At 37.0% G+C, this 27,000-nt stretch overlaps 1 protein-coding gene across 2 annotated transcripts; it reads left to right on the forward strand.

Moving 5' to 3' along the window:
- The first annotated feature begins 6,601 nt into the window (after window positions 1-6,601).
- zdhhc1 (zDHHC palmitoyltransferase 1) lies at window positions 6,602-24,777 on the forward strand. Of its 2 annotated transcripts, none has more exons than XM_084404924.1 (11): window positions 6,602-7,168; window positions 7,756-8,000; window positions 8,171-8,346; window positions 9,317-9,418; window positions 10,908-11,035; window positions 11,189-11,344; window positions 12,549-12,670; window positions 15,338-15,429; window positions 19,587-19,701; window positions 19,854-19,956; window positions 22,450-24,777. In XM_084404924.1, exons 2-11 carry the CDS (start codon window positions 7,782-7,784, stop codon window positions 22,995-22,997), a joined length of 1,761 nt encoding a protein of 586 aa, XP_084261050.1. In that variant the 5' UTR covers window positions 6,602-7,168; window positions 7,756-7,781; the 3' UTR covers window positions 22,998-24,777. The 2 variants fall into 2 exon arrangements, with proteins under 2 accessions (XP_084261050.1, XP_084261051.1); XM_084404925.1 differs by having other exon boundaries at window positions 15,341-15,429.
- Window positions 24,778-27,000: the final 2,223 nt, after the last annotated feature.

Here is a 27,000-nt window from a genome sequence, read left to right on the forward strand (position 1 = left end):
GCAAAATCTCAGCCTAGCAGCAATGCCCCCGCGCTTTCCTCTCCTCCTACGCCGCTTTCTCCAGGAAAGCGCACACGGCACACGGCGTAACCATGGAGGTATGTTCATCGAGAGGGGTGGAGGTGGTAGGCTGAAACTCGGACCAGTCGTATCCTCGAAGGAGTATAGCGCTATAGTAGATCTGATATTAAGCAGCGTTTGGCGATCGTATATTAACGATATGGCCTCATTTTGACTTAATAAAGACAAGAAATGTAAAGACACAAATAAACCAAGAAACAAACGAAAATAGCAGAGGAGCTGACGGCATGCCATTTCAATCGGCGCCATCTTGCAATCCTCAGACCCAGATAATGTAAGTAAACAAGTGAACAAAATATATAACACTGTGCTAGTGGGTTTTGGATATTTTAATGCAAAAATCTTAAATATTATATCTTTAAATCCATCAATATTAAATAAAAAAATAAATAATAAAAAATAAAAACACTTTTCTTTGTAGGTAAGTATTAGACACATTCTGATATGTTGTTCTACACTCCCAGTATGTCAACAAATGTCATAGTCCTGGGTGGGCAGGCACACACAATGCTGAAAATACTTGAGGGCTGGGAGGTTGGTGGGTTGCAAGGAGCTTTCTGCAAACATTAAACATTAGGCTGTGACTGTTCTTTTTTGTGATGCTATTGTTTCTTTGCTCTAGATTCCTTTTTCTGGTGCACCACCTCCCTCTGAGTCCACTTCCCTAAACACAGCAAGGGCTAAATATCCCTTTGTGGAGAAGAGGAAGAGCGTGCTACACCAACAGCAATCCCAGGAGATTCATGTTGAGGGCCTGGCAACAGAATTAAGGATCCCCCTGACTGTCCCCATGTACCCCCCAAAAAAAAAACATCCACTACGCTCAACCCCTGCTGCCATAATCATTGTTTCTGGCATGCGAGGTACAGAGGGAGCCGGGAAGTGGCAAGAGGTGGAATGAAGAGGCACAATCACCCTTTCTGTATGGAAACTGTTGTTACAGAGAGGACGAAGGGGGGGTCAGGAAAGTATGCCCCAACACCAATTATCAAGATAAACTGATAATTGCTTGTCAAAGCACAGACAGAGAAGATTTCAAGGTCAGATTCCAAGAGAGCATGCCTCTGAGCTTTTTAGTAAGTCCAAGTGCAGACGTTGCCAAGATATCCCAATTTCTCTCTATATATAGATGGCCACCATTGGAGAAATTAGAGCAAATGCTCCAACAAAGAGACCGGAAAAAGTGGGAGTCAAACTTTGGGAAAATAATGAAGGTGTGACTCATTCTGTGTGATAATAAGGACCAAACGAACACAGCAAATGATTGCAGAATAGGTTTGTGATTCATGGGAACCAAACCCATGAACTTGGTGTTCAGCACCATGCTTTCCTAGCTGAGCTACAGGCGCCAATGATGGGAATTATGCTACTAAACTGGCATACACAAGCATTAACCTCTCACTCAAAGGAAGATTAGCACAAATGCTACAGATTGGCTCAATTCAAGATGAGCTGCCAAAGTCAGGCCGGTCTTCACATTAACCCCTGAAAACCAATCTCCAGGTGAGGCTCAAACTAACACACTCGGCACTGCCCTGCTGTGTGCTGCCTTGTAAGCACCATATACAAATCACTGGAGCTGCTTAATGAAAATAATATTAGCATAATGGAGCATCACACTTCTACGACTGCATCAAGTCTTCTAAATAAATGTAAAATGTTGATTCAAAGTGTTAGGGGTATCTTTTCTACACATTATTAAAAAATAAGATGCTTCAATATTGAGTTAGACAAATAGACCAAAAAAATCATGTGTAATTAAATTCATGTTTCAAAAGAAAATCTCTGTTCCTTTAATTGATTCTGTTGTTTCTATTATGATGAAATCATTTACTCTCCCTAAAAACAGCTTTATACAGACAAGAATATGCAATTACAAAAACCATCATGTGCACTGAAAGAGACCATGTGTCATGAGCAGTGAGGCAGACTAAATGCTTAAAAAGGTGGCCCTCAAGCTACTCTATCAAAGAGCTCAGTAAATTCACATGGTGTGCGATTACAGGCCAAACACAGTCAGTCAAAGTTCAGGGGTCCCCTTTTCTTTTGATTAACAAGACCATAAACCTGTCTGTCACATTCAATTTCTGAGAAACTTAATATGTTCTTGTGCAGAGCACTTAACGTTTTATTCTGCTTTCGGATTCTAATTTGATCAGGCAAGGGGTGCAGTGTGTCAAGGCCAGAGCATGGGGGGGGGGGGGGGGGGGGGTCTCTCTCTCTCTCTCTCTCTCTGTGTGTGTGTGTATGTATGTTTGTTGTTACTGCCAGATTCTCTCTCCACTTTGCTCTCTTCCACTTGGCCTGGGCCTCTCAAAGACGACTCTGTAGAAAGCAAAGTGAGGCACAGTAAGGCACACATAGTCCACATAGCCAGTGAGGCACACATACTGTAGTCCACATGTTTATACCCTGGCTATAGCACCTATTGATATAATGTTCACTGTAACATTATAACATTACAAATGTTCTGTTTTTGGATGTACAAATTAACATAATAGTCTCCATAGACTCCTGGCACAGTGGATGAATTTAATTTATGAAGGAAATTTACCGAAGAAATAAGGTAAAGTCTTATATGTTTGTGCAAATCATATTACACCGAACTGCTTCGCGAACGAGAGTTTAGTTCATCGCTGGATTCGCACAAAAGTTGATTCTGAAAGATGGGTTGATACCAACTGTTAATGCTCAAATTTCATATCCAGAACAAGTAAGTATTGCATTTTATATTTTGTTAATGTTTCCAAATTGCTTTTGGATGAGCTTCATGGCATGCTATCTGGCTAATGTGGGTAAAGATGATATATATATATATATATATATATATGTATGTATATGTATATATATATATATATATATATGTATATATATATATATATATATATATATATATATATATATATGTGTGTGTGTGTGTATATATATATATATATATATATATATATATATATATATATATATATATATATATATATATATAGTACTGTGCAAAAGTCTTAGGCATGTTAATATTTGTAATATTTGAAGCAGGTGCTTCATATTAGCCACACCCCCTTGTTATCTTGTTTAGCTTGTTTGCCCTTGTATTTAAGCCTGTGTGTCTAGTTCAGTCTTTGTCAATCCTTAATGTTTGTTTGCTGGTTGTTCTGTTCCCGCACCTTGTTTCCTGAGTCTTTACGTTTGTGTAGTCTGAGTTTGTTTAATAAAGGAATACTGCAAATGGATCCTACTTCCTCGTCTGCTTCAACCACCCGTGACAGAAGGATTGACCACAACATGGATCCAGCAGAATGTCGCTTCCGCCAGGATAATCGCCCAATGGAGGAATATGTGCAGGAGTTTTGTGAGTTTTGCCATGGGGTGGACTTTAAGGACACTGTCTTAAAGGACATGTTTGGCTGTGGAATTAATAGGTTTCTTTATTTCCTCATGCCTGATGATACCCCGCAATACACGCTATAGCGCAATATATTGGCTTAGCCCTTTTATTGAGTGGTTCACCATTTACTGTGGGCTCTGCACAGGAGGAACCTCGCAAGCTCACAATATTCCCGAAACCTGTCCCAGTTCATGTCATGCCCATCAGGATGTTGGCAACTCAAATACTCACACCACACGCCAGCACTGTCAGGCCAGAGCCTCATTGGGTCCACCCCGTCATAGCTGCCAGTCCAGAATCTTTTCCCGCAGAGGCAATTTTTTCTGAGATTCTTCACGTCATGCCCACCACGTCGGGGGCCGCTGCGGAGGAAGCTGTCCCTGAGGCCGCTGCGGAGGGCGAAACCGAGTCTGTTCCTGAGCAGGCCACAGAGGTCGCTCTCGAGCCTGTCCCTGAACACGCCAGTGCTGCCCAGGAGGGCGAACCCGAGTCTGTTCCTGAGCACGCCACAGAGGTCGCTCTCGAGCCTGTCCCTGAACACGCCAGTGCTGCCCAGGAGGGCGAACCCGAGTCTGTTCCTGAGCATGCCGCGGACGGCGCTCTCGAGTCTGTTCCTGAGCACGCTGCGGAGGTTGCTCTCGAGTTTATCCATGAGCACGCCAGGGCTGCCCAGGAGGATGAACTCGGGTCTGTCCCTGAGCATGCTGTGGAGGGCGCTCCCGAGTCTGCCCCTGAACTGTCAGGTCCGCTCTGGATACCTGAACTGTCTGGTCCGTGTCCGCCCTGGTTGCATATATGTTATGTCATAAGTCTAGTCTGTGTTTCCGTCTGGTTTCATGTTTAGCAGCTCCCAGTTATGTTTATTAGTCTTCCCAGGTGCTTCCTATTAGCCACACCCCCTTGTTATCTTGTTTAGCTTGTTTGCCCTTGTATTTAAGCCTGTGTGTCTAGTTCAGTCTTTGTCAATCCTTAATGTTTGTTTGCTGGTTGTTCTGTTCCCGCACCTTGTTTCCTGAGTCTGAGTTTACATTTGTGTAGTCTGAGTTTGTGTAATAAAGGAATACTGCAAATGGACCCTACTTCCTCGTAGATCCTACCCCACCACCACCACCCATTTTGGGTATATTTCCCACCCTAAGTGATCATGTTATTAAAGCTAGATATAGTACACCTATAACATGACGTCCACTGAAGGCAAGTTGCAGAACCCAAGTGCAGTTTATTATTATTCAAAAACAAGATCAAACATAAAACAGTGGCACATGCACCTTACCAACAGTGGTTACAGGGAAACAATACTTGACAAAGACACATGGCAAAAATGAGGGCTTAAATACACACAAGACTAATGACTGAACAAGACACACTTGTGCACAATGAAACAATGAACCAATGACAACACGACAACACAGAATGCATGGCAGGATTACAAACTAGATTTCTGCTCTTTGTTTGTTCTATTGTCAAGTACTATTGTGCATCTATCTAACACATCACATAACACATAAATGTGGTATCCTAATTTGTATTTTATTTTTAATGCACATTTTTCGCAAATTTCTGGAAATTACCACCACAAAGTCAGACATTTTGATTGCAAAAATGAAAATATTGCAGAATCCTGGAGATACTGACTTACATCTTGTAAAAAGGGGCGTTTATATTTAAGTTTTATATTTGGGAAAGTGTGTGACAGGGTCATCCCCACCCCAACTAAACTCACTGGCCCCTACAGACACACACTGCCAAGAGAGAGAGACCGCCCAAACTTTCTCTTCAAAAGCATTTTAGCTTTTACAGCCTGGGCCACATCAGCTCCATGCTCAGCCAAAACTATAGCTAAACCTTGTGACGTGCACCACGTCCCCTTGAATGGTGGACTGGGACAGAAATAGAGCTCATTGTTCAACATATCCCACAAGGGAAGTTCAAATTATCATGGAGCGTGCTCCTTACAGCATTCCAATGTTACTTAACATATTCATAGAATATCATGGCTATTATGTAGACGTGCTCAGAATGCCGTCACCCTTCCAGTCTCATCTCGTTTGACCCCCTCTGGGGGACCATGGGGGGGGGAGGGGGACCATGAGGGTTGGAACAGGTGCATCACTAAATAATGCAGTAGACCCATTGCATTGAATGCAGACACACCAAAAAAAAATTCCTTGAGGAATTGAATTGCTTAGCCAGAATTTTCCAGAGCTCCAGATGTGCTCATTCCCTTACAGGAGCCATCCCACCACAGGTCAAGCTGGGGGTGTTTATTGGTTAGTCTTTGCACACACCACACAGTATGGTATTTCACTGTAAGAAGTAAGACTTTTGGACTCTTGTACAGTAAAATCAACTATTAAGGACATTTTAAGCAAACCATGTAATTCAAATAGTCTATTTTGGAAAGCCAAATGTCATGCATCAGTTAAAACATGTTATGATTTGTGCCGGCTTAGACATTTTATCTGGAATATCTTTAGAAATTTGTCATGAATATTACTGTTATGAAACAGTACAACAATTTTTTGTAAAATGTTTGATGTCCAGTAGAGTTTGAACTGTGTAAGTAGCACTAACCAAAACTTCTCCAGGAAATAATAATATTTAAATTAATAATTCTGTCATCATTTACCCTCATACTATTCTAAAACTGTATGCCTTTCTTTCTTCTGTGGAACACAAAACAAGATTTTTGAAGAAAATAAGTTATATATAATATTAGACAGAAGAAAGAATACATGTTTTTAATGACACGAATGATGAAAGAATTTTAAATTTGCATGAACTAGTTTTGAGATATAATGGTAATAAAAAAAAATACTTGTGAAAATAAAAAAATAAAAGATTTCATTTTGTTTTAAAGCATGGTACCATGCTGCCATCTAGTGTAAAATTGCCTACAGTGCAGCACTGAAAAGCTTGTGACGCTATAAAAACAGACAAATTATATCAGCACAAAGTTCTGCATCTAACGAAATACCTATAAAAAAGAGCTTAGTATTTTCCTCTCTCAATTTAATTTTATGAATGAAAAATCAATGTATAATCATAATAGTACTTTACAATACAAGTAAATAATATTTACATTTACCTTAGTGGTAAGGACTTTTAATTTGAAATAAAACGTGTAACGGTTTTCCCGGATGTAGGTGCGTCGGCCAGCTATTAAACACACAAAACTGTCATTATATGTGCTTCTGCTCTATTTTAAAACCTTTACTTGTTGGTACTTGTGCAGTCTTTTAAGCAGCCTGGATTGATTCGATGGATAAAATTCTCTGGATATTTATCGAGATGTGTGCGTTTCTGTAAAATGTGATTTGTTTGCAGAATGATTAGTTAACGGTAACGTTACAGTTAGTCGTGCTCTCCACTCACAACAAGCGGTTAACATTAGGTCAGTTAAGTCTCTTATTGGTTTGGTGCACTATTGCAAGTTAATTACTACATCTAGACGAGACGAGATTTACCCACAGCACGAGAGCGTGATGAGAGATTTGGTTACTGAGACTCCGCTCAGGCTACAGATACAGTAACGTTAAATGAGCTAGCCGTCACTCAAAGCTGGTGTGTTGCTGTGGATGAGTAAGGCTCAAAGATGTGTCAGGTTAGTGGTAGTTTCCGTGTAAAGAAAAAACAGTGCAGGTAATGCTGGCTGATTCAGATGTGGTGGAGCAGCCCAGAGTCCTGTCACCAGTAACTGAGCAAGTGAGTTTTATGGTTTAACAGTTACTTGAGCTATAAAAGGTCAATGACCAGTATAGATATCCAAGTTAATAAAAAAGGACACGCGTTTCTTTAAATATGTTTTTGCATTCATGCATTTTTGAAAAGTGTTAAAACAATATTCTACAAAACCTTTGTTTGGATATCTCTAAAAATGACAAGTCTTGTAGCCATAAAATCATTAGTCGTCATTAAAAATGAGTTTTAAATTAGATAAGATAATTAGATATTAAGACAGATCATTTTCAATAAATTCTGGATGAATTTGATCAATTAGCATTGCAATAGTGTAAATTGTGATCACTGTTTTAAGCGTCATTTTGATATTCTTTTAAAGGGATAGTTCACCCAAAAATGAAAATTCTGTCTTCATCTACTCATCCTCATGTCGTTTCAAGCCTGTATGACTGACTTTCTTCTGTGAAGCATAAAAGAAGATACAAATAAATAAAAATTACATGGAAAATAATTTATAAAAAATACTGCAATATTCCATAAATAATAAGAATTGTCAATTTTGATTTCATGTTGACTTAAAAGTAAAACCTACTGCAATATTTTAATGACAGGAGTGACAGAAGCAGGCTCCCCTCTCATGGATGTCTGCAGCAAGAACTCCAATCGCACCGCCCCAGTGAGTGAGGGGGGACCCAGGAGAGCTGATGTGCCCCTATGCTCTCGGACCAATGGTTGGAGTTGGCCCCCGCACCCTTTCCAGCTCCTGGCCTGGCTGCTTTATCTCTACTTTGCTGTCACTGGCTTTGGCGTATTTGTGCCTCTGCTCCCCACACACTGGATCCCAGCCGGATATATTGTATCCTTGTTTTAGCCTAGTGTTTATTATGTGGCCTGCAAAGAAGCTCTTCCTGTTCACATCTGTGTGTTGTTGTTATTATACAGGTCTGTAAACCTGAAGTTGGAACCTTGTACAGCTCTATGTACATTACAGTCTTATCAAGTTATCAGTCTTAACGTAGAGCGCAGTGTACAGGGATTACATTTGTCTGTCACCTCTTCATGCACCTGATGGCTGTCTCCATCGACCCAGCAGATTATAGTGTCCGAGCTAAGAGTTATAAAGGACCCATGCCGGTGTTTGACCACACCAAACATGCACACGTCATCGAGAACTGTCACTGCTACCTCTGTGAAGTAGATGTGTAAGTACAGACAAGCTGCTGTCTATTTCTCTGTTGTTATGCGGCTATGTATGTGTACAGACAATGAGAAAAAAGCTTCCTAGATCAGATTCAATGCATTTTTGCATTCCTTTAATGCATATTTTACTGCAGCAACAAGCTACAATGGGCTGTGTTGCTTACCACAGGATGTCCTTTGGCATAATAAAGCCCTCTTAACCGTTGTAAAATGATTGTAGTGTACACCCTCTGTTTTATTCAAACTTATTTCTTTAATAATATGGCTGCAGTAGGAATATGATAAGAACAAGACTGAAAATAATAATCCTTGACGTCTTGTAAATTTTAAATTGGAAATGATTAAACTACTGATTGTAGCACTTTCTAATGCTGACTAATATACAAAAAGTGGTTAATTTGACAACTGCGGTTTCTTTAAGTTTCAAGTGCATCTTGATGATAACTTACAGATAGCCTAACTACTTTGGAACTGACAGACTGTCTGAGTAATGGTTCTTTTTAGGGATGTAGATATACCGGCCACCATATCGTTATCGGCCGATATATGATCATTTATAATGTTATCGTTATCGGCCCGATAAGAAAATTTGGCTGATATATTAAAACCGATAAATAATGGATTATTTAGTTTGCCATTATGCTTTTGAATTGCTTGAAATATGATTGGAATCACTTCCAAAAAGGAAAATACAGTTAAGTGCAACGTGCAGCGCAAGTCTGTCATATAGCCTAGACTACATAAAAAATTATAATGAGAACATTATAATTGTGTGCTTGGGACATGGATTTTAATGGTGAGACTTTTGTTTTTGAAATCAGGCTCTCAAAAAATGTGTTAAAGTTGGATTTAGATTTATCGGTCAATATATCGGTATCTGCCAAAATGCAACAATGAATTTTGTTCAAGCATGCAACTTTTTCAAGCAACTCTTCTATTCTGTCCCACAACCTGTAAATTTGTACTTTCCAGGGGCCCTAAATCAAAACACTGTAGTGCGTGTAATAAGTGTGTGGCAAGCTTTGACCACCACTGTCGATGGTTGAATAATTGTGTGGGCAGCAGAAACTACTGGTGAGTCCTTTTCACTTCCTCTTCTTTTTCTGTCATTGTGTGTGATTGTTTTCCACGTTCTGCCGTTTCCATGGATGGATATTTTAACTGTGAGTCTTCAAGGCAGATCCTGTGTCAAACTATTCAGAAAAATGTAACATTCAGATATAGCATTTTATAGTGTATGTCACTATATCCAGTATGCTGACACTAAACGTTTCATGATTTTGTGACATACAGTGCTGGTCAGAATTATTTTCCCCCTTGGTAAATATGATCAAAGATGGCTGTAAAAAAATAAATCTGCATTGTTTATCCTTTTGATATTTTATTAAAAAAAAAAAAGAAGCAAAAATCGAACCTTTTATTGAAGTAAAAGAATTGAAAGTGGGGGGAAAATCACATTATGAAATAAATGTTTTTCTCCAAAACACATTGGGAACAATTATTTGCCCCCTTTTATTAAATACTTTTTGCAACCTCCTTTCTCCAAGATAACAGCTCTGAGTCTTCAATGGTCAATGGTTTCATGGTCAGATGAAACAAAAAATGAGCTTTTTTTTGGCAGGAAACACTTAAGAGGGGTTTGGTGCACACAGGGATAAAAAAGTACCCCATGTGTAAAATGAAATACTCTGCTGTATCTTTAATGCTGTGGGCCTACGTTCCTGCCAGAGGCCCTGGACATCTTTTTCAGATAGGCTACATGGCATCATGGATTCGATCAAATACCAACAGATAAAAAATCTAAACCTGACAACCTGTGCTAGAAATCTTATAATGGGGCCATGTTTGGATCTTCCAACAGGACAGTGATCCAAAAACATCAAAATCAAAACAAAAAAGGGTCACTGAGCACAAAACCAAGCATCTGCAATGGCCATCCCAGTCCCTAACCTGAATCCTATAGAAAATGAGTGGGCTGAACTGAAGAGAAGAAGCACCAACATGGATCTGGGAATCTGAAGGATCAGGAGAGATTCTGTATGGAGGAATGGTCTCTGATCTCTTGTCAAGTGTTCTCCAAACTCATCAGGCATTATAAGAGAAGACTCAGAGCTGTTATCTTGGAAAAAGGAGGTTGTAAAAAGTATTTAATAAAAGGGGGCAAATAATTGTTCCTAATGTGTTTTGGAGAAAAACATTTATCTCATAATGTGAATTTTCCCCCCACTTTCAATTATTTTACTTCAATGAAAGGTTCGATTTTTGCTATTTTTTTTATAAAATAACAAAATGATTAACAATGCAGATTTATTTTTTACAGCCATCTTTGATCATATTTATACCAAGGGGGCAAATAATTCTGACCAGCACTGTATGTAATGTTTTCTCAAATGGAAGTCATAAGGTAATCATGAGATCAAGTGCTGTTTCTTAGCATCACATACAAACATTCTTTTTGTTTGTGAGTTTTATTTGCAATGGCAGACCTTTGGGATGCTTACGGCCCTGAAGATTAATGTATTTGTTCATTATTTCTCTTTCTTTCTTTTTCTATTCACGACAGGCTTTTTCTCAATAGTGTGATTTCTGCTCTCCTGGGAATTGTTTTAGTTGTAGTTATTGCTAGTTATGTATTTATAGAGTTCTTTTTGGACCCATCAAAACTTCGATCTGACAAGCACTTTCAACAGGGTAAGAAGTGTTTTGTGTGTTTGAATGTACTAAAGTTGGTCCCATTACACACCACAACATATAATACAGTTCGTTTTCTCAAATAATGTGATATTTCTGTCCATGTGTCAATGTTGTCATCCTCTTTCTTTCTCTTTGTCTTTTTGTCTGCAGTAAGGAATGAATCTGTGGTGTGGTTTGTGTTTCTGCCGGTGGCTCCAGTCACTACAGCAGGTCCAGCCATTCCCGCTCTTGCAGGAGTCACCATTGCTCTGGGCCTACTGTCTGCACTTTTACTGGGCCACTTACTCTGCTTCCACATATACCTCAGTGAGTACACTCATCTACGTAACCTACCATTCAAAAGTTTCAGGTTTTTATGTTTTTTGAAAGAAGGCCTTTTAAAACGGTAATATTGTGAAATATTAATGACTGAAAACGAAAATACAGTCAATCTTTAAAATGGCGTTTCCATTCTAATTGTGCTTTTACATGAATGTTTGACTCGGGTAGATTAACAAAAATAGCCTAGGTTGCAATTTGGCGTGAGTTACCCTTTAAATTGAAATAGATTTTTTTGTAACAATGTAAAAGTCATTACTGTCACTTTTGATCAACAATCAATTCATCCTTGCTGAATAAAAGCATTAATTTCTCTAAAAACAAATCTTACTGACCCCAAACTTTTGAAGAGTAGTGTGAGAGATCACTCCCAGCAGTGCACACTTCTTCCCTCAATATTAACCAAAGATTAAACTGCTACTAGACTTTTAGTGCACTTACATTCTTAATAAGCAACTGAATGCATTAAAAGTCAATGCAGCACACTTTAAAAGAAATATGCATATAATTGCATATGTCATTACAAATATATCTTTAAAGTGTTGTTTACTGCAACCAAATAATAACTACCTGCAGCTTTTGAACTGCGCCAAGAGGTGCAGGTGTATTCCCCTGATGTCTGGAATAAGCAGGTTGATATCTGCCCCATGCCAACGGTTTGGTTTGGGCTCAGGCTTTGGTGTCTCAAGTCTTAATCCACAAAACAGTTTGGGCTACTCACTGCCTTATGTTGCCTACCTTCATCGCAGATCTATGTAGCTTAGTGCCAGCCTTTGTAACCATAAAATCAAAACACCACAGGCAAGATCAGTTATTTTTCTGAAGCCTCACCGACAAAGACAGTCACCCTGTAGTCAGTCTTTGGTTCTGAGGTTATTTGATGTCTTGTTGCTGTGATTGTTATTCTAATTATTAGAATTTTCCTCTGTGGGTTTGCCACAAGGGGGCATTCCTAGGAAATCCAGTGGCAGTAGAACTTGGTTCATATCTTTCTATCCAACCTATTTGTGAGATCAAATCAGAAATAAACATCCACATCTGCACTTAGTAAATTTCAGTTTTTGCCTATAACTATATGATAAATATGTATATATGGTTCCTATCCTGAATGATAATATGAATGATGTGATATGACAGTAGACATTTTGTGTCAGATTCTGTCTCTTTCTCTCCATCTCATTCTCTTCTTCAGTGTGGAACAGACTTAGCACATATGAGTATATTGTGCGACAGCGACATCGGCAAGAGGCCAAAGATTCTAGAAAGCCTCCTCCAGAAAATGAATCTGGGATTCCCAAGATTAATCTGATCAAGGTACAACACAGACATATATATAAGCATATTTTTAGCACAGCTAACGGTGGTTATTTACATTTTGATTTTTGTGTAAAATAAATAAATGTGATCAATTAATATTTGTTTCCACCCACATAAAACCAAGTGTATCAATTTCCTTCTCTATTTAGCTGATTAATTAATAATCAGATGTCACCATTTTGTTGCTAGGCCACTGAAAACAATGCTGGCTCTACACAAATCTGTATTATAATTGTGATTCTATATTAATATTTGGGGAATGCACAGCTTTAGGCAACATAATTAGTATTCTAAAGCATTTTCTGGGTACACCTGTTAGTTTTATTGTTTTATTTTTTAACATAAATTATACATTCAAAAGTTTAAGGTCAGTTAGTACGTTTATTCAGGAAGGATGCATTAAATTGTCATTTTAATAGACATTTATTTTGTTACAAAAAGAAATCCTAAAAAAATTGTATCGCGGTTAAAAATTGTTTTGAAACAGCACAACTGCTTTAAACATTGATAATGATAAGAAATGTTTCTTGAGCACCAAATCAGCATACTAATATAAAAGTAGTTCACTATTGCATTTAAAAATATATTAAACTAGAAAACAGTGCAATAATAATTTGTTTTTTACTTGTATTTTTGATCAAATAAAGCATTCTTGGTGAGTATAAGAGACTTCTTTCTAAAACATTAAAAATCTTACTGACCCCAAACTTTTGAACGGTATTAAGTTATAGCCTCGACTCCACACTTCCTAAACAACATTCCATAGTGGTTCAGCTTTTTGAGCCTTTGAATTAACAAATATCTGTTCTCAGATCTGTCAGAATCCCTATGTAGGCTTGGGTACTGTATTTGAATTCTGAAAACAGAGCTGCGTTGTCCACATATGTAATCATCAGGGTGGATAGCTCATGGCAACCTAATTGTTGTAACAACCAGGTTGTTAAAACAACCTAGTGTGGGGACGAAATCATCTGCACAGTTGCTTCTCAGAGCAATTAACACATTCCCAGGAAAACTACTCCACCATGCTACTGCCAAATCCTCACAGGGGCGGCACATTGAGCTCACACTGAACTATAGGAAATGAGCGCACACCATGAGTTCACTTCCTGCCACAGATCGCATGATTCTGTGTGTTCTGAGGACAGTTTGACTCTGCCTTGATAGACGTTAGCACTGTAGCACTTTGAATATAACGCTGTAAGCAGGCATGACAGGAACATGGTGCTATTATGGAATTTATGTATTGCTCCAGGGGCTTGATTAATTGTGATTATTTTTTACAATACTTTATAAATAATTTGGTAACACTTTACAATAAGTTTAACTAACATGAACTGACCATGAGCAATACATTTGTTACTGTATTTGTTAATCTTGTTAACATTAATAAATAAAAACAGCGGTTCATTGTTTGTTCATGTTACTTCAGTGCAATAACTAATGTTAACAAATACGACTTGATTTTAATAATGTATTATTACATGTTAAAATTACACATTAACAAAGATGAATAAATGCTTTAGAAGCAATTATTAGTTCATGTTAACTAATGCAGTTAACTAATTTTATTTTATGCATACATTACCATTCAAAAGTTAGATTTTTTTTTTTTAATTAAGACTTTTATTCAATAAGGATGCATTAAACGTATTAAAAGTTTTAAATAAATGTTCTTTTGAACTTTTTATTCTTATTTATAATAATTTATAATGAGAAGAAATGTTTTACTTGAACACTGAATGAGCAAATTAGAATGATTTCTGAAGGATGATGTGACACTGAAGACTGGAGTAATGATACTGAAAATACGGCTTTGCATTACAGGATTAAATTACATTTTTAAATATATTCAAATAGAAACAGTTATTTGTAATTGTGATCATATTTCACTGTATTACTGTTTGTACTGTAATTCTGATTAAAAAAATGAAACTTGCCAACCCCAAACTTTGGATTAGTACTCAATATATTAAAATTAAGTAGGCTATGTAACAAACAGTATTAGCTTTTTACAATTCTGTATGCCATTTTGCAAGAATCTCGTACCTAAACAGGCTGGGTTTGTCGTATGTGTGCTTTTCCAGAAGGGTTATGTAAATTGACCCCAGCCTAAACTGAGAAGTGTGCATGTGACTTCACTGTTCCTTAAGAACTGTTTGCTTTGGCTCCTTATGTAAATTGTTGTGTTGGGCTGGGCCGCCAGTTCTGTAATCATATACATGTTGCCACATACACAAGCACACATGTGCTATCGGTATCCCATACCCATAAGACACACAAACTTGCACACACATATTCTTAGATTCTACACTCCTGTTCTCAAAATAAAAAACATAAAAATCATCCGAATGCATACTTCTGCAAATGTACCTATTGTTGTGGATTTTTATTGGACGAGAGGTTGTGTTGCTTTAATAAAATAGGTGGCATTAGATTCAGCTAGTTTGAGCAAATATGGGTAAATGGGGTTCATCTTTTTTTCCCTCAAGGTTGTGCATCACATTCATTATAATGTGGATCTTAATCATATGATGCTTTTTCAGTTGACCAACTAATGTTTCATGTGGGACAACTGCTCATTTTCAAAACAATAGTAATGTATCTCTGTCTCTATGCCTGTTTTCTCTCTCATCATGATTTTATTTCCATGTTTTGCTGCAGCAGCAGGTCAGTTATAGTGGGACGCTCGGCTACACCAACCCTGAGATGGAGGTACAGGATCCAACCGCCATGGGCTCTCAAGAAGGAACAGCGTAAGTTTTGCCAGCTAGATTAATAAAATGTGATAACCTACTTAAAAATATCACCTAAAAGTTTAACCTAAAAATCTAGCTTTGTGAAATACTCTGACTTCAGATGGCGACACTGTGACGCTTTACATTAATTGCATTTAATAGTACACCAAAATAAAATTTATATCATGGCCAGTGGCAGTGACTAAGAGCTAATGTTATGTACACTATCATTCAAAAGTTTAGGATCATTTTTAGTTTATGTAGCTTTTAAAGTGCTTCCATATGGTGTTTAATTAAAGTATTTATTTGCTTAAATTAATACTTTTATTCAGAAAGGACACATTCAGTTGATCAAAAGTGACAGTAAAGACTTTAACAACAGTAAAGTTTACATTTACAAAAAAAAAAAGATCTTCCAAATAAATGCTGTTCTTTTGAACTTTCTAATCAACAGAGAATCATGAAAAAATGTATCACGGTTTCGACAAAAATTAAACCGCACAATCATTTACAACTATGATAATAAGATTAAATGTTACTTGATCACTGAATCAGTATATTAGAATGAGTAAATTACATTTTAAAATCTATTAAAATTGAAAACAGTTATTGTATTGTAATTATTGTAATACTATTTCACAACATTACTGTTTTTTACTGTATTTTTAATCAAATAAATACAGCATTGGTGAGCATAAGAGACGTCTTTCAAAAAAGAACTTCCAAACTTTTGAACAGATGTGTATATTATGAGACAGGTGTTAAAATGTGGCCAAACAGCTCTTTGTTAAAGCGAGTGAGTAAATGTCACTGACTTAGCTAAACACAGTGAAGAAATAATTGAATAGAAAAACAGTCTCCCGTTCACACAAGACTTGGCTTTCTACCCCTTTAGTTTTGCCCGCATTAATGTCTACAGTCCAGCCAAATCGACGTTACTCTGCACATTTTATTCTAATAGGCTTAAAGGGATGATTGATTCCTTTAACAGTGAAAATAGAAATAATCTAATTTATTTTATTGGCCAATTATGGTGTCATGTCAGTCTTCTGAGAATTCTGGAAGGGAATGAAGGATATTAATGCTTTTGTGGAGCAGTTTAAATGTGAGGTAGAGCATCAGTTGCAGATTAAATAAGTTTTACTTATTTGTTCTTTATATCTGGATGGACTAATCCATTAGCTCCTTATACATCAGTATGCTTTTTACAATAATCCTTATTTTGCTAAGCTTTTTGTTTAATTGAGAAAGCCCTGTGAACTGAGTGTTTGTTAGATATTAAACTTCTCAGGCTACTGACTGGACCAGTTCTGCAGAAGCAGTTACTCAGGGTCTGTTTTACTCATGTGTCATATTGCGTAATAAGAAACAGTATTTCATAATGCTAATAACATTGTTGTCATAGTGGCAAAATTGTTTCCCATGACATTGTAAATTCCAGGTTGTTATACATTAAAGGCTTCACAGATAAATTGTAATTTCTATTCAGTAACAATTATTGAGACTATAACAGTCTGTTTAAAAAAAAGTCACAAAAATTGCTAAAATAGCTCAGAGCTGTAACTGTAAATATTATAAAATATTACTGTTCGACATTTAATGGTGCTCCTGAGCCATGAAGTTATTGATATATCTATTCTGATGCTCAAACCTTCTTGCTACCTGGAGTGTCTGGAACAGGTAGCAGGAACAATGACATAGAGCTGCATGGGCATACATTTCAGCTAACAGTAGGGGGGGACGATGAACATAAAATTTCTCAGCAAGTTTTAAAGGGGACACAAATAATACAGCCAAAATTGTACTTGTAAGGCTATGCGTACACAGAGGAAAGCCTTACTTATTATTATTAAATTATCTTGCGTCCTCCACATAGTATTTTAGGTTTTGTCTGGAATAGAGGACGTCTCTTACTTAGATATTTAACTGCAACAAGCCCACTGATCTGCCACTTAACATCATGAGCAAAACCCAACACAAATATCTACAGTATTAGTACTACAATGTTCACACGTCTTATCGCCGTTATAAGCGCTAACATAGCGGACTCATGAAAAAATACATTGGTTATCATCATTTTTATATCATGACTAATAAAGAGAAAATAATCACTTCATCCTATGTTTAAAGTGAATAAAATAGCCATGACAGCCTATTTATTGGAGGACTACTGAAGAACTGTGTTCTCTCCCACTGGACTTGTGTGTATAGGTGTGGTAAAGGGGCAGAGTTGTCAGATTTTCACAACAAAACCCGCCCAATTGCTATGCAAAACTATCCCAATCGTTTTCTGGGGGAAAATTTCCATTTTCCATTTTTTCCCTGGTAAAAATTGTATTCCGGGGGGTAGATAATATCGCGTTTTGGTGTCGCTTCAACCCGTGGACTCTAAACATTGTAAACGTAGCCCAATTCCACGGGAAAACCGCAAACTTGGCTACACTGTTAAAGGGGAAAGCAGGCAGTGGACCAAAGCACTGTGAGGCAAGGGAGGGGGTACTCAAAATGTTTCTAAACTTAAAACGTTTTGCCCCATTTGCGTTTGTATTGTTTTACTACTTACACAATTTATATATCATTATATTATTCACAATCCACAGCGTGGTTTTTAATTATATTTTTATCATTTGTCATTGCCCCCAACCCCCGAACGGTTCTAAGAATGTTAAGGAATGGTTCCAGTTGTATTCCACTTGAGCCTGGTACGATAACAAACCGTTCTCGGCCTGGAATTTTCAGCACGATTGGCTAACCTCGACAAAACTTGACACTTTTGTATTACATTCACTGATCTATATAGAGATTTGGATTGCTCATGACGTCATAAAAAGGGGAGCCACTGCGCTGCCATATTGGTATTTCCTATAAGCTCACATGTTCTATTAAATAACTAGGAAATTATGATTTTACTGAAAAGACTTTGCCCAACGAGACACCATTTTTTATATCTGAAGACTCCCTGTAGGTTCTTACAATGCAAACGCCCTAAGCATGTAAATGGTTGGGAATTTCCCCTGCTTATTAAAAAGTTACGTTCATATTCATTACAGAAGTGAACATCAGCTCGGCAGGTGGATGAGACACTTTAGCATGTGTATTACAAATGTCAAAGTGCGCATTCTGAAATCAGAATAAAGATTTATGCCTTGTAACCTGAAATCGCCTTGTACTTTTGTGTTTATGTTGTGTTGTAGTATTGTTTTTATTCGTACAGTAGGCTAACGGCAAATGTTTCAACAACGATTTCGTTAACAGCATGCATTTCGAAGCAGTTAATGATTTAAGCGATGGTTAAATTAATAATCAGTTCAACAACATATAGCCTTTACTCATATGGAAACTATATGTTCTAGTAAAACGCTATAGAATTTGTGCTGTCTTTAAGAGTCTAAAATAGATGTTGCTCAAATATGAAATAAAATACACGCCTCATAACTTATTCAGAAAAATAATGCTGACTGCTTTATTTCCAAGATGATGCATGGTGAACTTTGAATTTTAATACAATATAGTAACAGAGGCTTGTATTAATATTTATTGTATACAGGATACTCAAATCAATTTCAGCAACTAAAGATTATGTTCATGTATATTATATCCTCCATAATTGCATTCATAAAGAATTATATTTTTGTGTTAGGTCGGTTACCTGTGTCATAAGTGTGCAGTAGACACACCCATATTAACGATTTCAATATATGACTTATCCTCTCTGAAAAGAGCATAAACATTACAGGTATCATCTGAAGTAACAATTAATTTACATGCATATATTGTAAAACTAATCCTGTGAGACTGAGACGCTGAAAAAGCGGGTGATTTTAGGTCAGTGTTTTGGCTGTAAATCAATGATGCCCTCTGTCAGTAGGTAATAGTAAGATGGCCGCTCGAACACTTCCGGTGGCTTCACCGCCTGCTGACAGTTTAGAACGCAATGAGCAATCCAGTCATTTATATAGATCAGTGATTACATTCCAAACAGAGGCTGTTATCAGCCCCAAAGTGGAAAATTAAACCATATTGGCACGGAATGGAACAGTTAGGCAAAGAGACCAGTTCGGCCCGACAGTAGAAAAGTGGCTATTGTCTGTGGTATAACATTTTAAGTAATAAAAGTCTTTGTAAACATTTTTGTTTGTGTACATTAGATTTGAGTAATGCGTGTCTCTCTGCAGGCGTTACGGCAACGGCCGGGTCAGAGGCTCATCTGAGCATATGGGTGAAGAAGAGCTCCTCCCTGCTGTCTTAACTGAGCACAAAGCATCATCTCACCCGCACAAACACACACAGGTAGGACACGCCACAACCACCAGACACATAAAATCGATTTTATATTAATTTCAGGGTCTAATTACACAACCAATGGCCTGTACACTTTACTGATGTGTTGTAACCTCTTTCTGCCTCAATATGTACTAAAACCGTTTAATTTTCTTTCTTAGAAAAAAAAGAGGAAAGTGCGTGAACTTGCAGCTGAGGTAAACGGTGACAGATCCATTGACACCAGCACCAACAGAGGCATGCCAAAAACTCCTGCTGAGCAGGGTAAGACAAACATACACAATCATAATATCTCATTGTTTTGAATGAACATCCTTGCTGAATAAAAGTATTAATTTCTTTAAAATTTTCTTTAATCTTTTAAATCTTACTCACCCTAAACTTTTGAACAATAGTGTACTTTTATTCATTTAGCAAACATTTCTCTCCAAATAAGGAATACAGCAAAGTGATTAATTCTAGGACATGAGAAGTGCTGCAATATGCGATGCCAAGATCAGAGGAGTACAGGTCAGAATAGAGATGAGAGTAAAAAATCGTGAAAGTAAATAAAGAAAAATATATATTAACATTTTATAGTCACATGCTTATATTCACAAATACAGGTAAAATGTACAGTGCTGCAACATTAGCAGCATTGTCTAATCCTAACAGTGTGTCAATGGTTTAGGAGATTAGTATGTTATGGCAAACGTTGCTATGTTATAATATTAAATAGCGTGGTAGATCGTCATCACTGAACAACACCCTGTTTGCTTTAGACTGGAGTATTGTACTAAGATAAAAATATAAAATGAAAGTTGAAACCTGCTAATAGAGCAGTTGTCTTTACCTGATGTATAACTTTATTTTAGCTTCCAGTGCATTGTTCAGTTGTATTTAGTGTTTGAATTGTTATGTGGTCTTAAACGGCCTGTGTACCTTTTGCTCTAGCATTTATTGAAGCCTAGTTCTGCCACATAAGAACAAAATTAATCATATTTATGACTTAAGTCAATGCTATGACATACTCCCCTCTGGTTTCACAGACAAGGCTTAAGCCTAGTCCCAGACTAAAATGCATGTTTGAGCTGTTTTAACTGAAAGCAACTTAAACTGTCATATCTTAAAATATGTCAGTGCCATTGTTTTGTCTCAAGATGCACACTAGTAATGTTTTTTTCTAAGGCAGGTTTATAAAAGCTACTTAAATGTCCTAATTGAACTAAGGTCTAGGCTAACCCTGGCTTAATCTAAACTCTGTCTGTGAAACCGAGCCAATAAGTAAAAAACAAAACAAAAAAGCAAACATAATTGGCATAAAATTACATAAAACAACGACAAAGTAAAAATTATGCCAGCCAAGATGGTCATTATTTGATAATGTCACCATTATGACAAGTAGTTATAATTATCACATGAAAAGTTCACAAATAGTCAAATTATGATCATTCATATCATTGATTTCAACTTATGTCATTGTATATAATTTAATCATCATGGTTTATGTCATAATAATGACTTTTTATCTCATAAGTTATTTTTATTTCATAATTATGATTTACCATAGCCTGTTTTTATTTCTTATGTGGCGGAATTGGGCTTCCATAAATAAGATGTTTTTTTTCACACAAGTTTAGCCGCTTGGGGTGGGGTGCTGCACCAATAAGGATTAATCTTAAATCTAGATTAAATGAAGGTTCCAAACTTTAAACCTTGTTTAAAAATAAGCAGGTTACTTTTATAAATGTTATAAACAATTATAAATATAATCTTTAATCCTGTTGCTCCATAACTTTAAACTCAGTTTTAAATCTCAATTAGGAATTAACTTTACATTTACAGGGGAGGAGGTTTAAAAAAAGTGCACCTGAATTAAAATATGTGGCTGACTGAACAAAGACAGAAAAAGTAGGTGTGTCGTCAGGTCTCAGAGAGGAGTTTATTACAAATAAAAATGAAAAATAAAGCACATTGAGCTGGCAGAGGGTCGTGGCGGGCCATAAACTTACGCCTGCTATCGAGTTCGGGATGTGACTCCGTCGCTCATCGCTGTGCACCTCGGTGTCGGATAAAGAAAAGAAGAGAGGAATATGTTTAGCATTTAACAGCAGTGGTGATGATGAGGTGAGCGCCATCTGATCACTGCCGCACCTCTAGTTTCTCATGCCCTTTCCACTGGTGGTTGCTGGGCAGTGCTCAACTGGACAATCATGCCAGTTTTTTTTTTCTTATCTCGGTTGTTTTGTCATACGTTATGCTGCCATATTACTCCATTAATTGATACTGTAAATATATTTCTAGGCTTATGAATTCTGCTCGCGCAGCCACAATGTTTTCATTGCTTGCTTGATCATTAACGGTCTCTCTATGTAGCAGTTTATAAAGTTTATTTCCTTTATCGGCAAGAGCTGCTTATGTCAGAGAGAGAGTTTCTGGTGGTCAGTAAAGAAAGAAATAGAATATTAACATTGTTTCTGTTTAATTACAATGGTGAAACTATCATGGCGGAGAAAATGATTCGTAAATGAAGGTTTTAATCACTGGTTACAATTCTAATCCCTGATTGGTTAATCTGTGTTTAAAATGAAGTGGTGCAACACAACTCGATTTAAAATAAAACCCAGATCAACAAGTCCTTGATTAGCTGTAAACGTTGCTTAATTTTAATCCTTATTGGTGCAACCCACCCTTAGTGTAGCAAAGTGGTCTTAATATTGGCGAAACAGTGTGTGAGTAGTTACCTTTGTGATCTGTGTCTGTGCTTTACACAAATAGAGTCCTCTGTAGCTGCCGCCACCGTGTCCTCTTCTCTTGGTCAACGCTTACCCTTCCCAGCATTTCCCCTGCGGGCCTCCCTCCCCCCTCTTGCACCCGTACAAGCCGCTGGCCCCCCTGCTGAGTATCATTCTGACTCCGCAGAATCTCTGGAGGAGATCCCTGTAGCAATGGCACGGCTTGGCAGCGCAGCCCTGGCCGGAGCTCCGAACCCCACCTGCGCTACTACTGCTGCTGTTTCTGCCACTAGCTATTCCTCTTCTCTCCAGTGTGCTTTGCCTTCCTCAGCAGCAGGACAAGCTTTACCCTCCCCTCAGCCCAGGACCAAGAGGAAAGCGGCCGTTCGTAAAACTGCAGAGCAGAGGTTTGAGATGGTGTCCTATAATCCTTCTGTGTTCACGAGTCGAGAAAGCGGGGAGCCTGCCATGTCCCAAGAGGGCATTATCACAGCAGAAAGTCCCCGTGTGGCGAAACGCAAACAGACAGGTAAAAAGAGAAATATGGAGGACACAAAGTCCAGCTCCAGATTAGGAACCCCGATGGTGTAGAGATTACTACATTACAGAGACGCATCACTACTAGTCAGGACTCATCAGCACTTGGTCTGTCTTGTTTTTCTATTAAAAAAACTGGCTTATTTGGTATGATCACATGAAAACTGATGTAGCTCTCAGAACCTGATGCAACCTATGCAAACACCACTGAATGTCAGCAATGTGGATTTTGCTGTCTGACCTTTTGCTGGACTAAACATCTAATGCTGGTTGTCATTGGTCAATTTCTAAACACCTCATATTGAATAATATTGCAATATGATCAAAATCACTTATATAAATATTTATTCACAAAATTGTGGTAAAAGTTGCTCATGGATTGAAGCCTTGGACTTGGGCCCTTCACATATTAATGAATCTTGTGAGGACACCAATACACTATATACATTTGTTTAGCCTTTTATTTTATTTCACTATGACTTTGCTGCAGCATTGCACAAATATGTGTTTTTTTTTTTGTTTTTTTTTTATACTTCATGCAGTGCTGCCATTTTTAACTATTTATTTATATATGTTAAATGCCAAAGTTTGTTTAGTTTTCTATGATGAAACACATGTGACCACTGATTTTCAGGTTTTTTTAGTCCATGTGTACATTGTTGCACATTGTTACCTTATTTTTAAATTATTGTTGTTGTTATTATTAATTGTTGCATTTCCTTTTTGTTGTTTTTATAAGCTTTTTATATGTCTGGTTGTTTGAATCCGATCCAGTTGTGTTTGAGTGAACTTGAGTTATGTACTATAGAGTGTGCTTCTAGTGGGATTTGAATTTAATGTTTTCTGTTATCACACCATTAGTACTTACTCAAGTGCTTTAGTAACTTTCTAAATGAACATCTTATATAAAACAGTGCCACATGATGTCAGCCCTTATGAGTGTAATCCACTCCCATCTCAAATGCTGCTCAAACAACCCACTTACACATTAATGTTCAAACTGTGAATGGAAACATTCTTGGTACATAATGTTTTGGGTAGAGGGAGTGGCTGAATGATGGCATGATGGGGAAGCAATATCATTTTTTAGATAAAAAATAAAATTCGAAATCCGTTTCTCTGTTTTCCTATACACTTTTTGTTTAATTATCAATGGTTTTAATATCATCTGTTATTTTCATTTATTTACACATTTTACATTATATCAAATTTAAAGAATAAGTGATGAATTTTCATAAATTGTAATCTTTTTTTTTTTTTTCAGGTTTTTTTTTTTTTTTTTTAGTTTTTACCTTTATTTCGATTAGATAGTATAGAATAGCAGGGGGTGGGGGAGAGAAAGGGGGGACTGGGATCGGGACACCCAAAGCCTCCTGATGATTCCTGCAAGACTCCTGCAATATTAGGATTAATAAAAGGGTTGAAATCTAGTCACACAATAAAAAAACTAAACAGGTAATGAATCTCAAACTCAAGCTATGTTTGTTTGGAAAATAATTCTACTTTACTACATTCAATTTAAATATGTGAAATAGAAGTATGATCAAAGAGATGTTAAAAATTACAGCTGGTACTGTTTTCTGGAAGGTCAAGAATTCAAGTGGGTAGCTGTATCCCACAGTGCATTCCACACACTTTGCCCTGTTTTGCACATTTAGCAGATCATCTGGATATTCCAGGCATGTGGAACATTTGCAAATTATGTGCAGTATATATACTGCAGAAGTAGTATGATGGTATGCTATTCTGAAAGTTATCATTGTTATTCCTGTACCTTTTACCTTTTTGACCTCAATTTCTACTCCTCAATAAAAACTGCACATGTATCCTTGCATGGTTGTTGTCCTGTTTTTATGTGTCCTGAATCGGTTATAGACAGTTCAGTGTAGATGTCCATACATTCAGAATAAACCCATAGCCACAGTGTTAGTCACATGATCTTTTTCCCTACTCCCATTGTAGTATAAGAGTGTCTCTCTTTAGGTTCAGGTTCTATATGAAGAGTTCAGATGCAAAAGCCTCCAAGTGCCATCTGAAATTTTCTTCTATTGTTCAGTAATTGTTCAGTAATTTCACTTAAAGTACAATTAATAGGTAATTTGCATTGCCATTTAAGTGAAATTATTGAACTTAAATATACGAGCTTGATAAAAAATGATCATTCTAGAAGAAAATTTCAGATGGCACTTAGAGGTTTTTGCATCTGAACTCTTCAACTAACCCAAAGGTTCTTGGCTTGATTTTAAAGAACGCTTTATGCAAAAAAAAAAAAAAAAAAATATTGCATACAGGTGTGTTTATGAGCTGTTTAGTTGATAAAATGTAATTAAAATTAAGAATAAAAAAAATTAATGAATTAAAACTAAATCCATAAAAAGATGCCAAAAGTTTCTGTATGAACTTGTATGAACTGTATGAACTGAAGCGCCTGATTAATCCCTTTAAGGTTTGATATAGGATCTTTTTTTCTAGTGACATAGCAATATCGGGTAACACAAATACATGCAGACTTTGTTGAGAAAGGATCCAAAAAGATTAATATCCAGAATTAACAGCAAACAACACTGCTTTAAAACTGAGAATTATTTCTGACATTGTAATTGTGTAAAACTGTAGTGAGAAAGAGCATTCTGTATATGTAGCATAGACCTCAACAAGACCTGTACGCGATCATGTCCAAACACCTGCTGTAGCTCCTGGTATATTTTAATACTACATTTTTATAGGCTTATCTGTTGAGAACACTACTGTTCTCTGCCAGGTCAGAAAGTTGTCAGACAGCCTGTTGTCAAGGCCATAATAAAGGTAAATAGATAAGCTAATGCACACACATGGAGTTGGAGACAAATCTTTTTATACTTCAAATTGAGCAGAGACATGTAATTTAATTGGTCAGAGTCATGACATCCACTGAATAAGAGTGTGGTTAACCAACAGCTGAAGTATTGCTGAAGTATGATATCATAGGCAGCTACGCTTGTGATTTCCTTGCCTTGAGAATGGGACTATTGTTATTTTGGTTTAGAAAATAGCACCGGCAAGAAGATGGATCCTGTTCCCGGACCAGCTGTATAAAATCATGTAGACTCTCCTTCCTCTCCTGCTTGAAGCTCAGTATCATGTTCTGCACCAACATCCATTTAATGTCAAACTACTTCATTCTGCTTTTAAAGATTAGGTATATTATATTTTTTATAAGCCTTTAAATTATGTTTTAAAATTTCTCTCTAAAAAAGCCAATTGCACATTTTTGTTCTCAGACAGTGTCCTTCTGAAAGCCAGGTGGCTGTTTTTGCAGTAGTGTGTACCCAGTGTAACCATGGCATCAGGATCCTATAACACTGTAACACTGACAGTCAGAGTTCCTCTGGTGAAGAGAGGCATGCAGCAGAACTTGTGACAGGACTCAGTGACAGCAGCAGCAGTACTGGCAGAAACCTTTTGGCTGGAGCCAGCAGTACACTGCACGCAATTATTCACCAGAGATAAAGAGCTCAGTTTTCACAATTCACCTTGGTTGATTTATTATGTGGTCAAATAATTGTCATTGGAACAGATTTACAGACTCTGCTGATCATCATAGTCAAACAAAGGCCTTATTATGACTTGCATTATGACTTCTCATGAATTATAGCGTGCACTGAAGGGAATTAGCATTGTCATGTATGTGATAGTGAGATTAAGGGATTTTATGTCTAAAGCTCCACCCAGGTTAGTTTTTCTTTTTTAGTTTTTTCACCACATTTTCTTTTTAAAGTGTAAATTCTGTTCAGTGTAGAGATCTAAATAAAGTTTTGTATTACTATTTTGTAAGATGACTTATTGTCTGGACAATTAAGTAATAATTTGTCATTTTTTTCTTTCTTTTGGAAAACAACATTGTGATTGTATGTGATTCAATACAATTTGTGTTCATTAAAATGTTTTTATTGAACACAAATTTTGTTGAACAAACCTTGCAGGTTTCATAATCTTCAATATCACCACATAAATTAATAACTCCAACCTACAACTTTACCCACCCATATACAGTACACTCTTGTAATACTGTATATAG

The sequence above is a fragment of the Rutilus rutilus genome, assembly GCF_951802725.1.
Source record: "Rutilus rutilus genome assembly, chromosome: 3".
NCBI classification, from domain to species: Eukaryota; Metazoa; Chordata; class Actinopteri; order Cypriniformes; family Leuciscidae; genus Rutilus; species Rutilus rutilus.